At 45.6% G+C, this 18,741-nt stretch overlaps 1 protein-coding gene across 5 annotated transcripts in view; it reads left to right on the top strand.

The window, feature by feature from the left end:
• The first annotated feature begins 12,260 nt into the window (after positions 1-12,260).
• The window catches only part of hells (helicase, lymphoid specific), a 63,262-nt gene continuing 56,781 nt past the window's right edge, over positions 12,261-18,741 (top strand). For 2 of the 5 annotated variants that reach the window (XM_059653176.1, XM_059653180.1), the window contains exons 1-5: positions 12,261-12,365; positions 12,824-12,898; positions 15,741-15,862; positions 17,238-17,360; positions 18,333-18,392. In XM_059653176.1, coding sequence (XP_059509159.1) covers positions 12,850-12,898; positions 15,741-15,862; positions 17,238-17,360; positions 18,333-18,392 — 354 coding nt within the window. In that variant the 5' untranslated portion in view covers positions 12,261-12,365; positions 12,824-12,849. Of the gene's footprint in view, positions 12,366-12,463; positions 12,557-12,823; positions 12,899-15,740; positions 15,863-17,237; positions 17,361-18,332; positions 18,393-18,741 lie in introns of those variants that run through there. The other 3 variants (XM_059653178.1, XM_048550977.2, XM_059653179.1) reach the window with 3 other exon arrangements.

The following is an 18,741-nucleotide window of genomic DNA, read 5'->3' as shown; positions in this document are numbered from 1 at the left end:
TTCTATTTGCTCGTATCTTTCTATATCACTCGTATCCTTACATACAGATAAGGAAGGACACCACTTTGATTGGGACAACACATCCATCCTAGGACAAGCCAAACAGAGACACGCACGAGAATTCCTAGAAGCATGGCATTCCAACCGGAACTCCATCAACAAACACATTGATTTGGAGCCAATCTACCATCCCTGAGAAAAAGAACAGGAAGTGACATCACCAACGTAGGAAATGACATCACCAACCCAAGGAAACCTAACCAGATAAATAGAAAGCGGGACATAACACCAGGGCTTCGTCGGAGGCTCACTGATGATGTCACCTAGAATGGTGACGAAACGTCTGAAAACTAACCTTCCAGCTCAGCGAGCAAACTCACATCCAGAACCTCAACCTGAGCTACAAATCTTCTTATTCCCTGATGAAATTAGTGATATAAAACTGACAGGATCTCAACCCCCCCATAATGTGTTAACTTTCAGGAGAGGAAATATGATGCTGGATGTTATTATATGGTGAATTGATATTATTCAATCAGGAAATGAGTGAAATTATTCTCAGGCGTTATCTTCTTGTCCAACATCAAGTTGAATGTCTCCCTGAGTACATGTTGTAATTCTTCTTCAGTCAGACTTTTGGAGGTTCTGACATCCGTTCCATCTTTCCCATTGAACATCTTTTCAATGTAGGTTGTACCCTTCAGAATTTTAATGCCATTCTGGGTTTGGTAACAAACATAGGATAATTCTTTAAACATGGCCCCAGGAGTCGTTATTAAATAGGTTAATTTGTTCTGAAAATCCTCAATTTCATAAGGTTTACCCTCCTGCAAAAATTCCATCCCCTATTCCCAACTCCTCCGCGTCCGCTGCATCTGCTCCCACGATGAGGCATTCCACTCCCGCACATCCCAGATGTCCAAGTTCTTCAAGGACCGCAACTTTCCCCCCACAGTGGTCGAGAACGCCCTTGACCGCGTCTCCCGCATTTCCCACAACACATCCCTCACACCCCGCCCCCGCCACAACCGCCCAAAGAGGATCCCCCTCGTTCTCACACACCACCCCACCAACCTCCGGATACAACGCATCATCCTCCGGCACTTCCGCCATCTACAATCCAACCCCACCACCCAAGACATTTTTCCATCCCCACCCCTGTCTGCTTTCCGGAGAGACCACTCTCTCCGTGACTCCCTTCTTCGCTCCACACTGCCCTGCAACGCCACCACACCCAGCACCTTCCCCTGCAACCGCAGGAAATGCTACACTTGCCCCCACACCTCCTCCCTCACCCCTATCCCAGGCCCCAAGATGACATTCCACATTAAGCAGAGGTTCACCTGCACATCTGCCAATGTGGTATACTGCACCCACTGTACCCGGTGTGGCTTCTTCTACATTGGGGAAACCAAGTGGAGGCTTGGGGACCGCTTTGCAGAACACCTCCGCTCAGTTCGCAATAAACAACTGCACCTCCCGGTCGCGAACCATTTCCACTCTCCCTCCCATTCTTTAGATGACATGTCCATCATGGGCCTCCTGCAGTGTCACAATGATGCCACCCGAAGGTTGCAGGAACAGCAACTCATATTCCGCTTGGGAACCCTGCAGCCCAATGGTATAAATGTGGACTTCACCAGCTTGAAAATCTCCCCTTCCCCCACTGCATCCCAAAGCCAGCCCAGTTTGACCCCTCCCCCCACTGCACCACACAACCAGCCCAGCTCTTCCCCTCCACCCACAGCATCCCAAAACCAGTCCAGCCTGTCTCTGCCTCCCTAACCTGTTCTTCCTCTCACCCATCCCTTTCTCCCACCCCAAGCCGCACCTCCATCTCCTACCTACTAACCTCATCCCACCTCCTTGACCTGTCCGTCTTCCCTGGACTGACCTATCCCCTCCCCGCCTATACTCTCCTCTCCACCTATCTTCTTTTCTCTCCATCTTCGGTCCGCCTCCCCCTCTCTCCCTATTTATTCCAGAACCCTCACTCCATCCCCCTGTCTGATGCGGAGACATTTCAGTTGGCCTAAAATCGCACAGATAAATTGAGGCAACAGGAGTTTATTGCAGACAGGAACACTTCAAACGGCGCAGCACGATGTGACCTTCCCCCAATTGATCATTACTCATTTAGCCCTGGCATCACTGTTTGGCCTTTTAACTTATTTTGCGATTTTAAAAATGTTTGCCAAGCAAATAAACTTGGCATTTCAGAAACAGTTCCACCATATAGCCCGGAGAACTTCACATCAGATATTTTACCAACACATTAACGCTGGTGTCGCATGGAGTTCTGTAGAATATGCTGTAATCCAGTGACAAAAGAGCTTTCGAAGCACGGATAGAGCAGCATTGTAAACCATTCCAAATTCCGATACCTGAGTTCTGTATTCACTTGTTTTGGTACAATGTCGGAAGTCACACGATAACAGGTTATAGTATCCAAAAGATTTATTTGAAATAACTAAGAGATGGTAAGAATTGCCGATGCTGGAGTCAGAGCTAACACAGCATGGAGCTGGAGGAGCACAACAGGACAATTCTGCTCACCCCGGCCTCATCCCACGCCCAACCCTCCCTCTCACCCCTGCCTCTTTGACCTGGCACAACCTATTCATCTTTTCTTCACCTATCCACCCTTCCCTCCTCATTGACCAACCCCCATCCCATCTCCCTACCCACACTCACTTTTACTGGCTTCATCCCTGCCTCCTTTACCTGTCCGTCTTTTATCCATCTATTTGCTCCAGTATCCATCTGCTATCACCGAATCCCCGCTCACTATTTATTTCAGAGGCCCCTTCCCCTTCCGCATTTCTGAAGATGGGTGCAGACCTGAAACTCCGGCTCTTCTGCTGCTCTGATGCTGCCTGGCCTGCTGTGTTCCTCTAGCTTGACACCTTGTTATCTCAGACTCCAGCATTGGCAGTTCGTACTATCGCTGAGAATATTTAAGAGACAATTTATAGCATAACTGGGATAAACAGAAACATCTATTAAGATTAGAGATAATGGGAACTGCAGATGCTGGAGATTCCAAGATAATAAAATGTGAGGCTGGATGAACACAGCAGGCCAAGCAGCATCTCAGGAGCACAAAAGCTGACATTTCGGGCCTAGACCCTTCATCAGAGTCTGATGAAGGGTCTAGGCCCGAAACGTCAGCTTTTGTGCTCCTGAGATGCTGCTTGGCCTGCTGTGTTCATCCAGCCTCACATTTTATCATCTATTAAGATTGGTTTGCGCTGTCAGTTTTATTCTTGTTTCAGTTGAAATCAGTTGTTTTCTTTAAAAATATTTGCCATTACAACAGCAAAATATTGCAGTAACTAAAAACTTGATGCTGGAAATACTCACCAGGTCTTTGAACATTGTTGGTGTGTATTTATATTTTCTCTGTATTGTAATTTACAATATAAATTTGAGATAGCTGCGAAAGGCTGGCTTCTTGAAACACTAGTTTTGGACTGTAATAATCTTTCCTGCAGTTCACAATTCACAACAGAGGCATGTATGTAGTGTTTTAGAGTGAGGACTCATCATGGGTCCTGACCCCAAAGCCTAGGCCTTGATGCCAAGCCTCCTCACTTGCCCACATTGGAGAACCGAAGTGCAATTTGACATAACCAATGTTAAGTGTCTTGCAAGTAATCAGTGTAAAGTGACTCTTCTCTCATGCTGAAATTCAGCAAATCCAATCAGTTTCAATCTCCCAATTTTTTCAACCTCCAGTCAAGGGATCTGAATGGAATGTGCTGCAATGGACTGGACAGTTGTGGGGGAATACCACACAAACTGGTATCAGGGTCCTCCTCTGCGCCTCATCGACAGTATAACGTTATGGAACTTGTGCAAATAAGTAAGTCTACTGCAGATGAAATGTGGCTGAGGAGACGGCAAGAGGGAATTTTGCGCTGCTAACTTCAGCTAAGGACACTTTGAAATGCAATTTTGAAGCAACAACATTAATAAATTGGTGTCCCTCAATTATTTTGTACTCAAATTGTTGCTGGTTGTCCAATATCACTCTTTTCAATTCAGTATCTGCTTGTATGTGAGGGTGTCTGTTTCACATCCCCAACTACCCTACATTTCAGAGTTGTGAAATAAATCCTGCTTCTAGCTTAACTTTATAACAACGCCATTGCAGTCATTTCAGAGCCCCCAAATAAAGGGTTTTTCTCACAAAGTGTCCCGACCCGAAATGTCAACTTTCCTGCTGCTCCGATGATTCTTGGCCTGCTGTGCTCCTCTACTCTAGATGCGTAATCGCTGACTCCAGCATTGGCAGTTCTTATCATCTCCGGTTTTGACTGATTTATTGTCACGTGTGCCGAGGTACAGTAAAAAGCATTGTAAGCAGTACAGGCAGATCATAGTAAGTAAGGATGCACAGATCAGAGGTTGTAAAAAGACTTGGAGACGTACTGGGTGTATTGCACAGGGCACGCACTGGACGAGATCAACATTAGCAAGATCAGCTTTATTTGAGGCTAGACTGTCCATTCAATGGTCTAATAATGGCCAGGAATAAGCTGTTCCTGAACCTGCTGGTGTGGTATTCAAGCTTCTGTATCTTCTGTCTGATAGAAGAGGTTGTACGAGATCATTACCTGGGTGCCAAGGGTCTTTGATGATGTTGACAGCCTTTCAGTGGCAGTGAGCCATGTAAATCGAGTCCATGGATGGAAGGTTGGCTTCCGTGATGGTCTGGGCTATGCACACCACCTTCTGTAGTTTCTCACAGTCCTGGGCAGAGCAGTTGCCATGCCAGGCCATTATGCTCCTGAACAGTATCTTTTCAATGGTGCATCTGTAGAAATTGGTGAGGGACCTTATGGACATGCCAAATTTCTTGAGCTGCCTGAGAAATAAGAGGCATTGCAGTGTCTCCTCGACTGTTGCATCTACATGTGAAGGCCAGGACTTCATCACTCCAAGGAACTTGATCCTCTTCACCCTTTCAACATCAGTTCCGTTGATGTAGATGGGGGTGGTGTTCTCCTCCTTTCTTTCTAAAGTCAGTGATCAGTTCTCGAGTTTTGTTGATGTTGAGACAGATGTTATTCTCATTGCACCACATCACTAAGCCCTCCATTTCCCTGCTGTATTTTGCCTCGTCGTTAGCTGTCCGTCCTACTATGGTGATGTCATCAGCAAACTTGTAGCTGGCGCTCATTTGGAATTCGGCAGCACAGTCTCAGGTGTGCAGGGAGTACGGCAGGGGGCTGAGGACACATCTTCAGGGGGAGTTCCAGTGTTGACTGCTATTTTGGAGGAGGTGCAGTTACTTATCCTCAATGATTGTGACCTGTGGGTCAGAAAGCTGAGGATTCAAGGTCATGCAGTTCTGAGATCAGTCTGGAGGGGTTACTGGTCTCGAAGGCAGAGCTGTAGTCAATAAACAGGAGTCTGATGTGGGTGATCTTGTTGAGCAGATGTTCCAGGGATGAGTGTAGGGCTAAGGATATGGCATCCACTGTGGATCTGTTGTGTCAGTAAGCAAATTGTAGGGGGATCAGGCAGACTGGGAGACTGGAGTAGGAAAACACACCACCACTCCTTAAGAAAGAAGAAAAAATAAACTGCAATCTGCTTCGTGACAGGCTGAAAATAATGAGGTTTAATTTAAAACTTAAAATCTGTCTATAAATCAGCTTTCTCTTGGTTTATTTATTTCACCATTCTGAGGTGCTCATTCCCACATCTTTCAGCTCATTGTTCAGTCTGTAACCTTATCGGGTTATACTGTCATAGAATTGAGTTGGGGTCCCAGCGGCTTGTAGTTGCATTTTAAAACTGGAAAGTCATTCCCTCAGTGAACCTCCCAATATCAATATGACTGATTTTGGTGGTTATTCAGATGCTCTGCTTTCAAGACACAATGATGAGGAAAAGACTGATAATGACAACTTCCTCTACTATTCTTCAGGAAGCAAAGCTTAATGATGTTTGAGAATTCAACAACTCATGTGGATGGACAATTACCCTGGGGATTTATCTGGGTGAGCTATTCACTTGGGAGAGCAACTCATAATCTGAGTTCTAGATATTATCAGCAAGCACAATAAAGATTGTGATGTTCCAAATGGTAATATGTCTAGACACTATTTGAAGGTGAATCTGTGGGGATCAGGAACAGGGGCACAAGTGAAAGTGAATCCTTTAGGACATGTTAAATATGTTTCATCACAGAGTATAAAACCATAAGACATGGGGCATAGGTCGACTGTTGGGACCAAATAGTCTCCTATGCTTTTCAATAAGATCATAGCTGATGCTAACTCCACTTTCCTACCTTATTCCTCATAATCCTTTATTCCGTCACTGATGAGAAATCTGCATATCACATCTTTAAATATAATTAATGATCCAAATTCGACAGACCACTGCTGTAAAAAATTCCACTGATTCACTAACCTCAAACAGACGAAATTCCTTCTCATCTCTACCTTAAATCTGGCTATGGATATTAAAAGTTGAATATTGGCATCGCTTAAAAATGGGGTTATCCTAATGTTTACTGTGCAGTATTAAACAGCTATTCCAGCAAGAATTAACTTTCCAAAAGCCTAGCATTTTTATTTATTCATTCACAAGTTGAGGGCTAGGCCAGCTAGGCCAGCATTTATTGCCCATCCCTACTTGTTCAGAGGACAATTAAGAGTCAACCAATTTGCTCTGGGTCTGGAGTCACATGGAGGGCAGACCAAGTTAAGGTGGCAATTTCCTTCCCTAAAGGAAGGTTCCCATTAGTGAACCAGATGGGTTTTATCCCCCAACAATTGACATGGTCATCATTAGACTCTTTATTCCAGATATTTATTGAAATCAAATTTCACAACCTGTTGTGCAGGATTTGAACTCAGGATCCCAGAACATTACCTTGGTCTTTGGATTAACAGTCCAATGATAATACCACTAGGTTGAAACAAAATAAAAGAAAGATTTCTAAAAGACGGAGGTTACGATGCCCATTGAACTAGCATCAAAAATTCATCTGGACCAAATGCACTCAAATATCAAGGTGCTTTTTTTGAACATCAGCTTAGAAAGAATGGCAAACTAACCCCTCAGAGGAAGGTGGACTATGCGGTGATGATAATCCGATATTATGAGTGGCTGTCCCAAGGCCATTGGCCAAAAGGGTTCAGAGAATTGATTGATGTGTGTAAGCTACCTGCCTCAGAAATATGATGTAACAATAAGCACCAGCGGCAAACAGGATTACTCAGGTCAGTTGATGCCAGGGAAAAGCCCACAGGAGCCAGGCCAATTCTGTGCTGGGGCCAACAAAGTCACAACAGAATTAAGGAGCAAGGTTCCGTGCTGGAGTAACCCACCTGGGGCTAGGTCAAATTTACACTGGAGGATTCACACAGGGACAAAAAAACAGTAGACTCAGCACAGAAGGGAGTATCTTCTCAATGGTCTTCATTGAGAGTCTTCACTAGGGAAGTGGAAGATGATCAGAAGGAGAGGAGGAAGACTGACAGAAATGTTCACTAATACCTCAGCTAGAGAACAGGATGTTGCCTCCAACACCATAACAAGACTGAAACATTCCACACCAATAGCTTTTTTGTCCTCTGGTATCAATGAAGGAGGAAGAGCCAGTGTTTTGTTCCCTACCACCTCAGCTAGAGAGTGGGATGCTGCCCCCACTATTTTAACAAGACCAAAATATTAGGTGCCTACAGCCAGCCTGTTTGTCCTCTGATATCAGTGAACCATCCCCAATTATCACAATTGATTAACTTTTCTAATTGAAAAGTGTACCATGTATTAACAAAATCATTAAACTATCATAAAACTACTTACAATTTGCCGACTGCCTAACTAAGATCACAAAATCTTAAATCAGCAACAACTTGCTCTGTGATTATGCATCTTGGGTTATACTGTCCTAGAAGGGGAAACAATCTCTCTGCATCTACTCTGTCAAGCTTCTCAACAATCTTGTGCATTTCAAGAAGGTTTTCTCTCATTCTTCTAAATTCTAATGAACAACTTACTCAAGCCCTTCCCACAAGTGAGTCCCTCTATAGCCCAAATCAATCTAGTGAACCTTCTCCGACTGCTGCCAATGCCAGTATATCTTCAGTTAGATAAGGGAACCAAATTGTTCACATTCTTGCCGGTGTGGTCTAAATAGGCCCATCCTTAGTTCTAGAGGAATGTGCTACTTTGTTCCATTTGAAATAAGAGGCCAAAAATCATTTGCCTTTCCCTATTTCCCGCTGAACTTTGCTGCTAGATTTTGTGATTTATGCATTACGACCCAAAGTCCCTCTGTGCTGCAGATTTCAGCAGTCTTTCTCCATTTAAATAATATTCAGTTCTTCTATTCCTCCTACTAAAGTGAGGAATAAAGCTCATTTTCTTATATTATATCCCAGCTGCCCAGTTTTCTCACATAAATGATCAGTATCCTGCTGCAGAGTCTTGGAGTCATCCTAACTACTTGCCTTCCAAAGTATTTTTGTGTCATCTGCAAACATCGGTGTTAGTATACTCATTTCTGTCATCCTAGTCATTGATGTATATTGTAAATAATTGTGTCCCCTGCATTAATCGCTGTGATACTCCACGAGTTACAGATTTCTATTAGTTAGTCAATATAGTTGATATATTACCTTAACACCACGGGAGTGTATTCTTTGGAAGAAGTGTTTTATGAGGTATCTTACTGAATGTCTTTTGGAAATTCAAACATATTGCATCTAATGGTTCCCCTTTATCTAGCTTGGTTGTTACCTCCTCAAAGTACAGTAATAAATTTGTTGAGCATGATTTCCCTTCATAGATAGCTAGAACTGCAGATGCTGGAGTCAGGGATAACACAGTGTGAAGCTGGAGGAACACAGCAGGACAGGCAGAATCAGAGGAGCAGGAAAGTTAACATTTCGGGTCTGAAGAAGGGTCCCGACCTGAAATGTCAACTGGCCTGCTCCTCTGATGCTGCCTGGCCTGCTGTGTTCCTCCAGCTCCACACTGTGTTATTTCTGATTTCCCTTCATGCTGCCTTGCCCTGATTATGTTATGTATTTCTAAATGCTCTGCTATTATATCTTTCACATTATACTTGAACATTTTCCTAATGTAGATGTTAAACCAACAGGCCTACATTTACAGAGATAACAAAGTGTGGAACTGGATGAACGCAGCAGGCCAAGCAGTATCTTAGGAGCACAAACGCCGATGTTTTGGCCTAGACCCTTCATCAGAAAAGGGGGATGGGGAGAGGGTTCTGAAATAAATAGGGAGAGAGGGGGAGGTGGATTGAAGATGGATAGAGGAGAAGATAGGAGGCAAGGAGACAGACAAGTTAAAGGGGCGGGTATGGAGCCAATAGAGGTGAGTGTAGGTGGGGAGGTAGGGATAGGTCAGTCTGGGGAGGTCAGACAGGTCACGGGGGTGGGATGAGGTTAGAAGGTAGGAAATGGAGGAACAGCTTGAGGTGGAAGGAGAGGATAGGCAAGAGGAAGAACAGGTTAGGGAGGCGAGGACGAGCTGGGCCGGTTTTGGGATGCAGTGGGGGGAGGGGAGGTTTTGAAGCTTGTGAAATCCACATTGATACCATTGGGCTGCAGGGTTCCCAAGCAGAATATGAGTTGCTGTTCCTGCAACCTTCGAGTGGCATCGTTGTGGCACTGCAGGAGGCCCAGGATGGACATGTCATATAAGGAACGTGAGGGGGAGTTGAAATGGCTCGCGACTGGGAGGTGCAGTTGTTTATTGCGAACTGAGCGTAGGCATTCTGCAAAGCAGTCCACAAGCCTCCGCTTGGTTTCCCCGATGTAGAGGAAGCCACAATGGGTACAGCGGATACAGCATACCACATTAGCAGATGTGCAGGTGAACATCTGCTTGAGGTAGGAAGTCTTCTTGGGGCCTGGGGTGGGGGTGAGGGAGGAAGTGTGGGGGCAAGTGTGGCACTTCCTGCGGTTGCAGGGGAAAGTGCCGTGTGTGGCAGGGTTGGAGGGGAGTGTGGAGCGGACAAGGGAGTCACGGAGAGAGTGGTCCCTCCAGAAAGCAGACGAGGGTGGGGAGGGAAAAATGTTTTTGGCAGTGGGGTTGGATTACAGATGGCGGAAGTGTTGGAGGATGATGCATTGGATCCGAAGGTTGGTGGGGTGGTATGTGAGGACGAGGGGGATTCTCTTTTGGCAGTTATTGCGGGGAGGGGGTGTGACGATTTGCCGGAAATGCAGGAGACACGGTCGAGGGCATTCTCGACCACTGCGGGGGGGACGTTGCGGTCCTTGAAGATGTACGGGAGTGGAATGCCTCATCCTGGGAGCAGATGTGGCGGAGTCGAAGGAATTGGGAATAGGGGATGGAATTTTTGCAGGAAAGTGGGTGGGAGGAGGTGTATTCTAGGTAGCTGTGGGAACAGTGGGCTTGAAATGGATATCAGTTTCTAGATGGTTGCCTGAGATGGAGACAGAGAGGTCCAGGAAGGTGAGGGGTGTGTTAGAGATGGTCCAGGTGAACTTGAGGTTGGGGTGGAAGGTGTTGGTAAAGTGGATGAAATGTTCGAGCTCCTCTTGGGAGCACAAAGCGGCGCCGATACAGTCATCAATGTAACGGAGGAAGAGGTGGGGTTTAGGGCCAGTGTAGGTACGGAAGAGAGATTGTTCCATGTAACCTACAAAGAGGCAGGCATAGCTTCGGGCCCATGCGAGTATGTCCACCCCTTTTGTCTGTAAGAAGTGGGAGGGATCGAAGGAGAACTTATTGAGGGTGAGAACGAGTTGGGCTGGGCGAATGAGGGTGTTGGTGGAGGGGGACTGGTTGGGCCTGCGGGACCGGAAGAAGTGGAGGGCCAATAGGCCATCTGCACGAGGAATGCAGGTGTATAGGGACTGGACGTCCATGGTGAAAATGAGGTGTTGGAGACCGGGAAATTGGAAGTTCTGAAGGAGGTGGAGGGCATGGGTGGTGTCACGGATGTAGTTGGGGAGTTCCTGGACCAAGGGGGAGAAAATGGAGTCCAGAGAGGTGGAGATGAGTTCGGTGGGGCAGGAGCAGGTGGAGAGAATGGGTCGACCATGGCAGGCGGGTTTGTGGATTCTTGGGAAGGAGATAGAAGCGGGCAGTGCAGGGTTGGGGAACAATGAGGTTGGAGGTTGTGGGTGGGAGGTCACCTGAGGTGATGAGGTTGTGGGTGGTTTGGGAGATGATGGTTCGGTGCTCGGGGGTGGTGTCATGATCCAGGGGGCGGTAGGAGGAGGTGTCAGAGAGTTGGAGCTGCCCTCAGCGATGTAGAGGTCAGTATGCCATACTACAACTGCACCTCCCTTATCTGCTGGTTTTATGGTGAGGTTAGGATTGGAATGGAGGGAGCGGAGGACTGTACTTTCCACGGGGGAGAGGTTGAGGTGATTGATGTCTTGACAGCAGTTGGAGATGAAGGTCAAGGGAGGGTAGGAGGCCTTGGGGTGGCGTCCAGGAGGAGGACATGTGTTGGAGGCACGAGAAGGGGTCAGTGGAGGTAGGGTTAGGCTCCTGGTTAGTGTAGTAAGCGAGGAGGTGGAGGCAGCAGAAAAACTGCTCAATGTCCAAACGTGACCGGTTAGCATTAATGTGTGGGTGGAGGGGAACAAAGATGAGCCCCTTACTGAGAACTGACCATTCGTGCTTGGCAAGGGGGAGGTCTAGGGCTGATGGTGAAGACTCAGCAGGGCTCAGTGTTGCTGTCTCCTCTGGAGCTGCTGAATGAGCTGCTACGAAGTGATGCTTATTTGAAATTTTTTACCTGACTGTAATGTCAATCCTTTCTAACTTTTGTTTTAAACTCTGTAATGTCACCACTTTTTAGTCTTCTTGTGCATCCAAGATTTGTACCAAGATGCTTGAGCCAACGGTGACACATTAAGGGGCAGACACTGTAAAATCTGTTCACTGCACTTCTAATAATGTAGTACATTTGACAATAAAGGATAATCGGCTGCACAGCCCGCCCACTCGATTCAAACCTTCACCTGCAAACCACCATTCCGATGCAGCGAGGATCAGCGCCTCACAGCGGCAATAGCTGGATCCTGCGGCCGCTTCACCCTGCGCGCACTCCCGGCGTAGGCCTGGCCAGCGTGCGCGCCCCCAGCACGACCGGCCGGGCCGGCGTGCGCGCTGCCTACAGCGTCCCGGCAGGGGCAGCCCAGCGCGCGGGCTCCCGCACCACGTGGTTTCGTAACTGCGGGATTTTCCACGTGGTTGAAAGAAACGGGGTGGGGGGGGTGGTGGGGTGTGGGCGGCGCGTGCTAGGGAGGGGGACGTTTTCCGAACGAATGCAAATGACACAGACATCTCGGCAGAAGGGGAACGTTAACGGCTATATTTTGACAATATAAAAGGTAATTATAATAAGGTGTTTCGTGAATCTGGGGAGTTCCTACTGGGCTGGTAAAAATCGTACCCGCCTCCTTCCCCAACACCTCCCCGGAACCCGACCTCCTCAAGTGGACTCGGCCGAGAAGTTGGCGCGAAAATATTTGCCGGCCCGGCGTGACCGAGAGCGTGAGACCCGGGGCGGCTACGGGAGAGAGTGAGACTGGTGCCCGGGGGGCATCGAGTGAGGGTGACTGGGACGGTGGGGGTAGTCTCGGGTTGTTCCTCAGGGGCCCGAATGGGTGCGTGAGGCGGGTAATCTGTATCAGGAACACATCGACGTCCGTCTTGCCCTCCGCCCGGCTTCCCCCCCAACCCCCGTTACTCTGGCCCGCCGGCCGATCGTCTACTTTCCGTTCACGGTGTGTTGATTCCTGTGGCTGTGTTTTCGAGTTTAACGTTCTTACTTCGGTGTCTTTTGAAGGTGAAGTGAACAGTTCTTGTGTTGAAATGAGCCTCGGCGTGGAGCAGGAACTGTTGGCCCCTAGTTCAGTCCCAGGTAAAGTCGGTGGTTCTCTTTATCAGTGCCCCTAAAAAGTGTGTACGCTTTATCCTAGTAGTTATCTGGAGTGACACCTCCGTATGTTTTTTGCTGTAAAACTGAGTCAGAAATGCTAGTCGCAGCTCTTTGTGCACAGGCCAGAATTTGCCAACCTAATGTGACAGATCCCTGGATAAATCAATCTGATTGTGAAGTAAATACGGATTGACTGACTACTCTGCAATTCTAATATGAAAATGCTTCTGTGTTGCCTGATAATTATTGTGACCACTTATTTGTGTCTCTTAAATCAGTGTACTGTTGTGAGGGGAGCAGTGTAGAATGTGTTCATTCTAAGTGACCTAACTTCACTTTTGTGCTCCTGAGATGCTGCTTGGCCTGCTGTGTTCATCCAGCCTCACATTTTATTCACTTTTGGAAAGTCAGTTGGGGCTGAGTCCAGCAACTTTTCCAATGTTTAGTGTTGTTATCCTAGTTTTCAGATCTCTCTCCACCTCTAACCTTAATCAGATGTGCAGCACTCATAAATTTCTGGTTTACCCTAGTCCTGGCCACCTTGTTTGTACCTGCTGTCCATGCCTTCCTTCTTATCATGCTCTTTGCTCTCTCTCAAGTTTTTTTTAAAAATGATTTTAAGCTTGTTGTTCATCTTAATATAATTAGCTTATTGTGTTTTGGGATTTTTAAAATTGTTACCTTTCGTGGCTATACTGAGCCCCTTTGTAACTGTTTTAATGTGTTCCAATAGTTGGGTGTTGATTACAAACTTTACATTATATTGACTTTTGAAGTGTTTCCTGACATTCTGAAATAACTCAATTATTTGTGGTTTCCAAAACAAACTGATTTTTTTTTTCTTCTGTCCAATGAAAGATATCAGCCTTGGTTAACAGGGCACTTAGTTTTGAAAACGGACAGGAAACCAAGCACCCCTAATTCAGTTTGGATGAAACTGTGTTCATTATTCTGCCAATTAGGCAAACCTTTTCTTTCTTTTACTGCAACAATTATCACTCACTTTATAGAACAAAAGACAAAATCTTTTCAGTTAAACTCTTGCCCTCCAGCTGTCCTTGCATTTTATTGACCCTTCCCGTCCTTCCCGTCCTTCCCGTCCTTCCCGTCCTTCCCGTCCTTCCCGTCCTTCCCCTCCTTCCCCTCCTTCCCGTCCTTCCCGTCCTTCCCGTCCTTCCCGTCCTTCCCGTCCTTCCCGTCCTTCCCGTCCTTCCCGTCCTTCCCGTCCTTCCCCTCCTTCCCCTCCTTCCCCTCCTTCCCCTCCTTCCATCCATCCACTCTGAAGGAATATTCTTGATGTGAAACATTAACGAACTCTATCTCTCTCTCGGCAGATACTGCCAGACCCGCCGGACTCTTCCAAAATTTCCAGTTTTTTTTTAAAAAAATTACTGTTCTACACACCGTCTCTCTCACACACAGAAAACATCAGTTGATGTGCAGGGGGTAGGGAGTATATGTTAGGATAGAGCCCAAAGAGGGAGAAAGGCAGTTGGACAGAGTCCTCCTCTCTGAAGGGTCTAGGCCTGAAACGTCAGCTTTTGTGCTCCTGAGATGCTGCTTGGCCTGCTGTGTTCATCCAGCTCCACACCTTGTTATCTTGGACAGTGGTTGCTAATGATCAGGCTGGGAGTGTGAGTAGTTGTTAATGAGGACTGTTCATGACTAACAATAGTGGGGGTGTGTAGTGGCAGGCTATGTGGTAACAAGGTCTGGTATATGGAGTAGGGGGGCTGGGACCTGGGAGAGTTTTTAGGCACTAAAATGATTGAACTCTGAGTCTCGGGCTGTAGGGTCTTCAAGTGGAAAATGATGTGTTGTTCCAGCTTGCCTTGGGCTTTGCTGGAACCATGCAGCAAGCCAGAGACAGATTTTGGCCAGGGAGGAGGGTGATCTGTTAAAGTGACAGGCAACAGGTGGTTCAGGGTCATTGTTGCAAGCAGACCATAGATGTTCTGCAAAGCGGTCACCAAGTCTACGCTTTGTTTCCTCAATATAGAGGAGACCATGTTGTGAGCAGCGAATGCATTAGACTAGATTCTGGGAAGTGCAGGTGAAGTGTTACTTCACCTAGAAGGTATGTTTGAGCCCTTGGATACTGAGGAGGTAAACTGGCAGGTGTTGCACCTTCCCAGTTCCAGGGGAAGGTGCCACAGGGCTGTGGGGAGGTGTTGGGAGTGAAGGAAGTTTGGACCAGGGTGTCCTGGAGCGAATGGTCCCTGTGGAGAGGGGAGGGGAATATGTGTTCTGTGGTGGTATCTTGCTGGAGGTGGCAGAAATAGTACTTCTACATCTACTGTAAGTCTAAGTAGATGTTAAAAGCAGAATAATAGTCAATGGCTGAATGCAGTAATATGAAAAACACAGACACTGGGTAGGAAGAGGACTGTTGAAATCTATGCTGAATTCAAAAGGCTAAAGTGCCCAAATAGAAAGAGGTGTTGTTCCTCCAGCTGGAATTGGGCTACAGGTTGAAGGGCCGTTGTGAGGTTATTCTTCTGTGTGGGACCTTTTGGCTATCCCATTCAAGCACCATTCTTAAAGTTTAAATTTGAGTTGGTGATTATTGATGGATTTTAGAAGTTGTTCTTTTGAGCCCTTGTCGAAGGGTAGGCAATCTGTGATGAGATTCCCTCTTCCTAGTCCGGTCCTTGCAAAGGTGAGTATGCTATGGTATTTCATTGAATCCAACAGAGCATGGAATCAAACTGGGAATTCTATGTGCATAGCCTAGGTAAAGCCAAGCTAAAGAGTGACTTCATTGAGCAACAGGTAGGTTATTTGTATCCATTTAAATAAGTGCTCTGGCCTTTGTTTCTTTCAGAGTCTAAAAACTGTGCGATGGCTGAGCCTGACGTAAATGAGATCATAACAGCCAGTATGTTGGAAGAGGAAAGGCAACTGGAGAAGGAAGGACAGGAGGAGGAGAGAAAGCTGATGCAGCAGGTTTGTTTAACTTACAGAAGTCTGCAGCAGCAGTTGCTGTAACAAAGCCATATAGAATCCATAGTCTTGCAACGTAGGCCTTTTCAACCCAAAAGGTCTCTGCTGGTATTTGTTGCACACAGAACTGCTGTCTTTAATCTCATTCCATCCTATAATGTAACTGCTGTGTTTGGGATTGAGGATTGACATCAAAAGAGTATTTTGTGATATTGGAAGTTCAGAAGTAGAGGTAGTTGGCTTTCTTTCCTTTGACTGTAAAGTGAAATGTTTATGATTATAAGTGAGACTAGGAAATTAATAAGGCATGTTGGCATAATTTTCTTTACAGCATTGAAAATAGTTATGCATTAACCATTGTGAGATGCCCCTATTTACTTCCATTCAACTGGTGTGTAAGTACTCCAAGGGAAGTTTGGTAACGAAGACCCAGTTTTCTGGGGACTTGTTCATCACCTAAGAGTGGTTCAGTAGCACCGCCGCTGACCAAGCTGGCTGCGTCTTTTAAAGGACAGGAGATAAGAATCAATGGGAAAGTCCTATTAACTATCATTAATCTATCTAACGCCGGTACATTTGTCCACAGCCATTTTGAGTGTAACTATCACATCATCATTTTGAAGTCAAAAGCCTGAGGATATGATCTGTCATGTAGTGTGGCACTACCACCATTCTAACTGGGACAGGTTCAGCACAGACCTGGGAATCCACAAGACCCTGCAGAGCCACAGATGAATTGCATTTCACTGCAGTCTGTATCCTCATGGCTGATCGTATGTCTCACAATACCTTAACAGTGAAGCCAGAGAAATAACCCTAGTTTTAGGAAGAATGCAGGAAGGCAAACTAGCATTGGGCATATATGGAAAGGTACCTATTAAGGAATGACGTGAGATGAGCATCTATGCCAAGCTATAGAAGACCAATGGACTTTACAGCCAGTAGATTGGATCAAAGTACTGTAGTCCTGGCAATTGTTCTGAATAGTCATAGATAATTAAACTGCTGAATAGAGGTCAAGACTTCATGGACACCCCATACTCTAATAATGGTGGAACTGAGATGGCAGTGCAAAAGTTTGTCTGATGCTCATCGGTTAGAAATGCCAAGTGGGATGATCCTTCTCTAAGTTCCCAATTCATAGATGCCAATCTTTTTAGACAGTTCATTTTTGCTTCCTGTGGTATCAAGAAATGAAGGCAGTGAAGACTGCAAAGGCCGTGGGCCCTGATCGCATCTTTGATTCTGAAGTGTTAAGTAGCCTTGGGTTGGCTTAGTGAGAATAAAATTTCACATTTACAGGATGTGAGAAACTAGAAATGAATTGCTATATTGATTAGTAGTTGAAGTATCTGAAGTGATGCAATTTCTCTTCTAGGCCAAAATGTTCTGGGAAAAGGACTCACGTGAAATGCGTTATAAGCGATTACAACACTTACTAGAGAAGAGTAACATCTATTCGAAGTTCTTGTTGACAAAGATGGAGCAGCAACAGTTGGAGGTAGCTTCTATGTTTATATTGTCCCCAAAAAGGAGATAAATGAAATGGCAGACAGGGTATGATCGAGAACTGGTCAATCAAGGATGAATAGTGAAAGTTGTAATCAACAATCGAATGTGTTTATTTCCACATCATAGCCTGGCAGGCCTGATATATTTATGGCTTTTGTTTTCAAATACCCTTGGAAGTTGCTACCCTCGCCCTCACTCCCTTGCAGGAGTTTAAATGACAGGTAGAGTCCATGTCAGAGGAGAGTAGCTGGAAGGTGATGAAATGGATTACTTAAGGTCCATGATCTGGTAGGGGCTGCATTATGGTGGCACACGATTAATCAGCCACACAATCTATTCTTGATCTGTGTTCTCCTGAACTGAATTCTGTATTCATTCCCTGTTACCTGCCACACAATTGCTCCAGCTTTCAAATTGAAACTTGGAAGATTTTTCTGCATCAAGTTTGAAAGTCTAGAATTACAGTTTTTGTTTTAATGGTTTGTCTAATCAATCTAAATGATCACGTAGTAATGATTTTGCTGTAATTTAATCTTCATGGAATAAAGATGACTTGGCGTCTTTAACACCAGTTCTCTGCTGAGTTACGTGAGACAATTGGTTCTGTAGCCTTGTACATGCAAAGCAATAATCAGCTGGCCCTCCTGTTTCAGTTCATTGTTCAGTGGTCATTTGCTTAAGTGTAGTGAATGGTCTGACAGCCAGATTCAGTCTGGGACTGTTGCACTTCTGGCCTCTTACTAGTTAACTGTCTGTGAGCAGGAGGCTGACTTCAGGACAGGATAAAGAAAAAGGATTTTTTTTCCTCTCCTTTCCAAAGGAGCAATTGCTGAAATCTAACTCTAGATGGAAAAATGGATTTGTCTCTGACCTTTTTTTCTCCTTAAAATTCTGCTTGAATTTTGAAGACAAAATACCTCTGCACTGGATTACTAAGAACTGATGTCTTTGTTTCTAACAGGAGCAGCAAAGAAAAGCAAAACTCGAAAAAAAGAGAAAACTGCTGGCTTCAACTCAAGTGGTACTGAATTGAAAGCTTTGGGAATTATTTGTAGTTGTGTGCTTATGGAAAGGTTCTTGTAAATATATACTGTCATAGTTAAACTTTTAAGAAACAGTGCGTCAGATCTAAGGCATTTTTTTATTGATCAACTCTGCTTTTCCTCTCTCTTCAATTCTATTTCTAATCTGTAATCAATCTTGTTTCATTGGATTTTTTTTTTTCCTTTAGAAATGACCTCCATGGCAATTCCCTAATTTCTTAACTTATTTTCTCCTGCCTCATTTCCTGATTATTAATCTGCATCTTTAGTGTTTGAACCCATTTGTTATGAGGACAGTGTGTGTCTGGAGTTCTGCATGATGCAAAG

The sequence above is a fragment of the Stegostoma tigrinum genome, chromosome 20 (assembly GCF_030684315.1).
Source record: "Stegostoma tigrinum isolate sSteTig4 chromosome 20, sSteTig4.hap1, whole genome shotgun sequence".
Classification (NCBI taxonomy): domain Eukaryota; kingdom Metazoa; phylum Chordata; class Chondrichthyes; order Orectolobiformes; family Stegostomatidae; genus Stegostoma; species Stegostoma tigrinum.
This window is presented reverse-complemented; position numbering and strand designations above follow the sequence as displayed.